The sequence below is a fragment of the Spinacia oleracea genome, chromosome 4, assembly GCF_020520425.1.
Source record: "Spinacia oleracea cultivar Varoflay chromosome 4, BTI_SOV_V1, whole genome shotgun sequence".
Taxonomy (NCBI): Eukaryota; Viridiplantae; Streptophyta; class Magnoliopsida; order Caryophyllales; family Amaranthaceae; genus Spinacia; species Spinacia oleracea.
In genome coordinates this window covers 44,244,717-44,252,107 of record NC_079490.1, presented here as the reverse complement: position 1 = coordinate 44,252,107, position 7,391 = coordinate 44,244,717, and the positions used below count along the sequence as shown (strand labels likewise).

The window sequence follows — 7,391 nt, the reverse complement described above, 5'->3', positions numbered from 1 at the left end:
AAAAACTATAAAACTAATTAAACTTTGATAAAATAAGTAAATACTAGTAATGCTAGGTCACGACTACTAACTTACATATTAGTCTTTTTTTTTTTTGAAAAAAACACCTACTAAGGACTATATATATATATATATATATATATTTTTTTTTTTTGAGGGGACACTTATTTGTCACTTAGATTCTCCAAACAAAATAATTAACACTTCCATTAATTTTTGATTGTCAAAATAATAATAATAATAATAAAAATAATAATAATAATAAAAATAAAAATCTAAATATTTTAGAAGTAGTCTCTAAAACGTATAGCCGGCCTTTCTCTCTCCTCAAGTTCTCATTACAGTTTCTCTCTCATACACTTTCCCATTTCCTCCTGTATTGTCCTCTCTGTCTCCTTGATTCTCCTCCCATTCTTCAAAGCAAACAACAACAACAACAAACTACAGTCCATCATCCCAAGAAGAAAACAACAACACAACCTCACTTTCTCTTTCCTCTCTCCTAAACCTCATCACAAAAAACAACATTTTGCACACTTACCCACCAAAAATCAAATCAAACTAACCGAAAAAAGTTAAAGAATGCTTGAATCTCCGGCGAACCACCAGCGGAGATCATGACGACAACCCAACAACAACTACCGCAAGCACAAGTACAACTGTCGCCGCTGCACAAAATGCAGGGGACTTTGAAGCTGAAAACACTCCGTAGGACCTACAGTCTTTGCTCACGCGCTCCCATCTCCCCAACAACCACTGGGAAGTACTCTGAATCTACACAATCGTCAGAAGAAGAGGCGGATGAGGAGGAAGAAGAAGAGGAGCTAGAAGTATCGTCTTCGGAGGAAGAGAAACCCCATCAAGTGGTGAAAGTACAATCTCAAATGAGTAAGAACAGGTCGGCGGCGAGTCTCCGGCGAGTGTCACCTGAGATTGAGGGTTCAATGTCATTGAGCGTAGGCGTAGAGAGGAACCTGCCGAACGGGGATTATTATACGGGGACATTCTACGGGAATGTACCCCATGGAAGTGGGAAGTATTTATGGTCTGATGGGTGTATGTATGAAGGGGAATGGAGGAGAGGGAAGGCAACAGGGAAGGGGAGGTTTTCATGGCCGTCAGGGGCGACATATGAGGGGGAGTTTAAGGGAGGGAGAATGGAGGGTTTGGGAACATTTACAGGGACAGAAGGGGATACATATAGAGGAATGTGGGAGGCGGATAAGAAGCATGGAAAAGGGGAGAAGTTATATGCAAATGGGGATGTGTATGAAGGTGATTGGAGGGGGAATGTGCAACATGGAGAAGGTAAATATGTGTGGAAAAATGGGAATGTGTATGTTGGGGATTGGAACAATGGGGTTATCTTTGGTAAAGGTGTTTTGATATGGGCGAATGGGAATCGATACGAAGGCTATTGGGAGAATGGGATTCCGAAAGGGGCTGGGGTTTTTACGAGGCCGGATGGTAGTACTTATGCAGGAAATTGGGGGAATGGTGATAATACTGCTACTGATGGTGTTGCTGATGATGTTGTTGAGGGGGTGAATGTTAATGTTAATGTCAATGTCAATGTCAATGTCAATGTCAATGTCAATTTGGTTCCTACGAATACTGGTAAAAGGATGAGTGTTTCGGATAGAGGGGTTAATTTTCCACGAATTTGTATATGGGAAGCGGATGAGGATGCTGGGGATATTACTTGTGATATTATTGATAATTCAGAGGCTTCTAAATTGTATAGGATTGCTAGTAACAAGAGTCCCAAGGCTGCTTTGAGTAGGACCCAAAGTCCTAGGAATTTGAATATTGTTAACAATGTCAGTTCTACGCCTTCAACACCCTATTGGTATGGTGGTGGATGTGATGAGATTAAGAAGCCTGGACAACCTATAACCAAAGGGCATAAAAATTATGAGCTTATGCTTAATTTGCAATTAGGAGTCAGGTAATATCATTTATGCCATTCATTCTTGACAATCTGGATATTGTGCTTTTTTTCTTTTCAAAATTGTGTTTTGAGTTTGATAACCATGAACGAGTGCATTGTTTTTTAGGTTATTATGCTGATTTTAAATGCTGGTTTGAATTGTAAGTTTTATAATGTATAGGCATTCTGTTGGGAAGCATGCCTCGAAAACTCGTGATCTTAAGAGTTCTGATTTTGAACCTAAGGAGAAATTTTGGACTAGGTTCCCTCCAGAAGGATCTAAACATACACCTCCACATCAATCAGCTGATTTCAGATGGAAAGATTATTGTCCCATGGTGTTCAGGTGATTGAATTGTACTAGGTTGATGTAATGAACCTCAATCAGTTTGCTTGTGTAATCTGCTGACTTTGTTCATTGTTGCCGTATGTGGCTGATATTCATGTCTAGACATTTGAGAGAACTATTTGGGACTGATCCAGCTGAGTATATGCTAGCTATTTGTGGAAGTGACGCTTTGAGAGAGTTTTCATCCCCTGGGAAGAGTGGGAGTTGCTTCTATTTAACTCAAGATGATCGGTATATGATTAAAACTGTCAAGAAGGCCGAGGTTAAGGTCAGTTTCCACTTGTCTATTTGGTTTAGCAATTGCAGGATTTCTATTCATTAAGTTATATACAAATTGAGTGAAAATCATAATGGTCGACTAATATGCAAGAATGAGAGAATGGTTTCTCACAATTGTCTGGGAATCCATGTCAGGTACTCATCAAAATGCTGCCAAAATACTACGACCATGTTTCTAAGTACAAGAACACCTTGGTGACAAAGTTCTTTGGCGTGCATTGTGTCAAACTCAAAGCAGTTGGTGGTCAGAAGGTACAATCTTTTACCCCAAGTCGAGTCGTTGCAAAAGTTTTTGTTCTCAAAAACTAATTGTTACTTCTTCTTTTTTTGGTGGCCAATCAGACACGCTTCATTGTTATGGGAAATTTGTTTCACTCTGAGTACCGTATTCATAAAAGATTTGATCTAAAAGGATCTTCACACGGTCGGTCGATTGATAAGCCGGAAGGTGAAATTGATGAGACTACCACCCTGAAGGACCTAGACTTAAACTTTGTGTTTCGCCTACAGCAATCTTGGTTCCAAGAGCTGATGATGTAAGCTTCATTCAAAATTCTGTTTCAACTGTTCAACACTGGTTTTGTACTAAATTCACCGTTTACATTTGAAAAAAACGCAGGCAAGTTGATAGAGATTGTGAATTCTTAGAGGCAGAGAGAATTATGGATTATAGTCTGTTGATTGGTCTTCATTTCCGCGAGGATTGTTCTAATAATGAGCGAGGGCTGTCACCTACTGGTACACTATTGACATTTTTGCATGTTCTTGTATTTTCAGTACTACTCATACTAATACTTCTACTAACTAAACTGGATTTATGCTCTGTCCAGGTAGAGGAGGAACATATCATGATAAAAGTTCGCCTCTGGGGTACGAGATATTTTCGCAGGAGTCAAACTGTATAATGGAAGGAAAGTAAGTCTTCTTGCCCTGTTTTCTTCCTCATGAAATCATGCATTCAGGAATTTTTAGTGCAAATACTGAAACCAGAACATCTGTTTCTTTCAATCTGATTTGTACATCACTGGCTTTGTGGCTCTTAGATTATAAGATATGTTGGACTGGGAAAACATTTGATCCCGTATATTTGCTAAGCCTTATGTGGCAGTGATTAAACGATATTGGGCACTGTTATACGGATTCTTGTCGACTGCTAAAAGAAACTCCTATGTCTCTAGCTCAAAGTGAATTACTTGCTGCCTAGGTCTAATTGCTTGATTAGTGTACTGGCCCAACGTTTCCACTCCTGATTTGTCTGCATTTCAGCCCTTAGTCCCCGACACTGCATTTACTATTTACGTTGTACTGTATGACAGACCATTGGAAATTTGGAATGTCTCTGTTCAACTTCACTAGTTTAAGTATGGCTAGATCTTGGTCCCCAGACATAGTAGTTTGCCATAAAGCCTTGAATGAATTGTCTAAAAATGAAAGGAACTTGGTCTGTTTGTCATTTTCTTTTATATATATATATATATATATATATATATATATATATATATATATATATATATATATATATATATATGACCTGTAGGATATGGTCCAAACTTAAATTGAACTGTCAAAGAACACCGGAATGGTTCATAATTTGGTAGTTGACAGGGTGGAAATGCTGGATACTGATTACTTAGCCCTTTGAATTGCTCAAACTGATTAAGTATATAGTTGGAACCTTTATGTTGTGATGTGCCTGTAACTCGCTATTATGCAGTAATACGAGTAGTATATGCCATTTATGCTGATATGTAGTACTCTCTAATTGGTGGGAGTTGGAGTCTGTCGAATACTTTGAAAAAGGAAATCTAGTATCTTTACAATAATGTAGATGCTTAAGACTTGTGTTAATAGCCGCAGAACGTGACTGGTATATCAATGAGCCAAATATGCAAACTCTGTGGTGGTAAGGTATATGCTGGACATTAAAATAAAGAATGAGAATGCACGAATACGTCAAAAGTTATAGACTCATGAAATAGTCAGATTGTGATAGTAGTTGTCAAGATCACCACGAGTCAAACTACGTGACCTATGTTTAATGTAGTAGTTAGAAACTTATTTGATGTTAATCTCGGTAATTAAATAATATTAACCACATACTAACTGTCTCAAAGAGTATTATTCTAATTCTTGTTAGTATGATTTGTTAAATGACAGGAGACCTTTCATCCGGCTAGGAGCAAACATGCCTGCACGAGCAGAGCGAGTATCACGGACAGAATTCGAAGGAAATGGAACTCCACGAAGTGTAAATGGTGGAAATGGTGGTGGAGAGGTATATGATGTAATTCTTTATTTTGGTATCATTGACATTCTCCAAGATTATGATATCAGCAAAAAGCTTGAACATGCTTACAAGTCCTTGCAAGCGGATCCCGCCTCCATCTCGGCTGTGGATCCAAAGCTCTACTCTAAAAGGTTTCGGGATTTCATGCATCGCGTCTTTGTACAAGACGAGTAAACAAAAGAACCAACAACAATCACACCTCAACTATATCACCATTACACACATTGTCCATTGTTTTTGCGACCCCGGACCAGGACCCCCCCTCAAAGAGCAGCACTCGGGGTTATTTAAACATGGTTTCACCTCACCATCAATGGCTCATTGAATCATATAGTACTAATACATTTTTATGGCAGGCTGAATTTTTTGGGATCAGCCATTATACTTCAGAGAAAGAGATTAATTAAGGGGGGTTAATACATTTTGTACATTGTAGGGAACAATTATGCATTTGGGTTGGGGAGCATAAATTTTTGTATTTATTGTTTTTTTTTTTTTCGGGTTTTGGGGAATTTTTTAATTTTTATTTTGTGTTTCCCTTCCCTGGATTGTTTGCCAGGAAGTAAAAAGAAATAGGAAAATTAAAAATAATTGTACAGTTAAAAAGGAAAGGGAAAGTTTGGATGACATAGTGAGTTTATTATTTGAATTTTTGTACAAGTATTTATGATTTTTTAAAAGAAAACAAAGGAAAATCGTCAAGAGACCTTGATGAGGGAAACTTTGGAAGCAAATAGTCTTTGATTCCGCTGACCAAAAAAAGCAGAATTCATTCAAAAATGTGGTTGATTTAATTTGCTTTTTGCAGTGAAATTGGTTATAAAAAGAAGAGCAAAAGCATTGGTATTAAAGAAGTGGGGGATACTGATGACTGTTAACCCCCATTTTCTCTTCTTTGTCCCCTTGGTCCCTTCTTAAATTTGAAAGAAACAACTCCACATTGCTGAAGCCTGGATTTCTTCATACATCATTTGGACAATTTCTATTTCCTATTTTTGGTGTCTTATTATATGTAGGAGACATTATTGGTACCCTATTTAATGATTTCTTTAGATTTTAGGATGAGACATAGGGACATTTTGTCTTTAACCTTGTACTTTTTGTCTTTATTTTCGTGTCGGTTTTAGTTTGGGTGAGATCTGGTTAAAATAAAACATCTTATGTTCCCATCAAATTTACTCATTACCAATTGCTTGTTGGTTCAGTGGTGATTGGGGCTGAACTTGGTAGAGAGAACCCGTGTTCGATCCCCGCAACAACAATTGAGAGGGGACTGAAACCTAACCACCCAGAACTCGCACCGAATCCAGATTATCCCTAAAAGGTGAACCGGGTGCTAACACCAAAAAAAAAAAATCAAATTTACTCATTGGATCTGTTTGGGACGAACTGATTTACCTATCTAGATGGTTTCAATTTCTAGTTAGTTTGAATTCATGTCAACATGGGATCGGATCGGATAATTCTCTATTTTTGAGGTCGATAGAAGCTTCAAATGAATAGTCAATTACAGTTAAGACATAAGAGTGGTTAGTAGAAATTTATCATAAGTTTATAACAAATTAAGGTACTTTAAAATGATGGTACTTCCATTGAAGTGCTCATTTACTCCGCATATCCAACGACAACATCATTGTATTAAGGGCCTACTCTTTTCAACATTTTTTAATGATTTATTTAGAAAGTTTTGATATATTTTTTACAGAAAATATTAATTAATATTCCCGCCCTCCTATATTAGTTGTTACACTTACTTTTGCACAAAATTTTAGGTGATAAGGCTGAGTTTATCCCTAGTCTTGAAGTGAGTCTCGAGGTTAGTCTCAAGTTTAAATCTTGGGATAATGTAGTAAAAGACTACACTAAGTCTTGAAGTGAGTTTGAAAATCCAAGAATCACTCAAGACTCACTTAAGACTCCACTTTTTTATTCCTCTAATCAAATCATGTCACATCATCAAACTTAATTTATCTTATTTCACCCAACTAAATTATTGATGGTTTATGTATTATTTTGTTTCATTTGCCCTTAAATATATGTTCTAGATCTTTTGAATTTAATACGTTGTATTATTGTTTCTAATTTGTACGGAATATATGTCAATTTCGAAATTAACATTTTCTGTTTTTTTTTTCATTTTTTTCTCGAATTATAAATTACTCTATTTTAGCGCTAATCAACATGGGCCCGGCCTGATCCGATTCGAAAATTACTAGGTTTTGGGCAGAAGGCCCGCCCCGACCCAATTTGTTTTAAAAAATTACGGGCTTTGGATAACGCAAAACAACAATTTTAGTTATAAATTTGGCCCGGTCCAAAATTGGCCCAAAAGCCCGCTATTTTTAGCCCGAAATAACGAGTTTTGAGCATACAAAATTGGCCCGAAACTTGGCGCGGCCCGCCCCGACATAGTGGACAAGTTTTTATGTCCTCGGCCCGCCTTTTGACTAGGTCTACTTTAATATTATTTAGAAAATGTACCAAAAAAAAAGATATATACATAAAATATTATTTTAAGAGTTAGATGAGTGTGAAGTGAGTCTAGG

General features: G+C 37.1%; 1 protein-coding gene across 2 annotated transcripts; it reads left to right on the top strand.

Moving 5' to 3' along the window:
• The first annotated feature begins 306 nt into the window (after nucleotides 1-306).
• On the top strand, nucleotides 307-5,474 carry LOC110789360 (phosphatidylinositol 4-phosphate 5-kinase 1). 2 transcript variants are annotated; one of them, XM_056843737.1, is made up of 8 exons: nucleotides 307-1,948; nucleotides 2,097-2,276; nucleotides 2,382-2,547; nucleotides 2,694-2,810; nucleotides 2,901-3,094; nucleotides 3,178-3,296; nucleotides 3,389-3,473; nucleotides 4,716-5,474. In XM_056843737.1, the coding sequence occupies exons 1-8, from the start codon at nucleotides 618-620 to the stop codon at nucleotides 5,017-5,019; spliced, it is 2,496 nt and encodes an 831-aa protein (XP_056699715.1). In that variant the 5' UTR covers nucleotides 307-617; the 3' UTR covers nucleotides 5,020-5,474. The 2 variants fall into 2 exon arrangements, with proteins under 2 accessions (XP_056699715.1, XP_021849713.1); XM_021994021.2 differs by having other exon boundaries at nucleotides 308-1,948; nucleotides 2,112-2,276.
• Nucleotides 5,475-7,391: the final 1,917 nt, after the last annotated feature.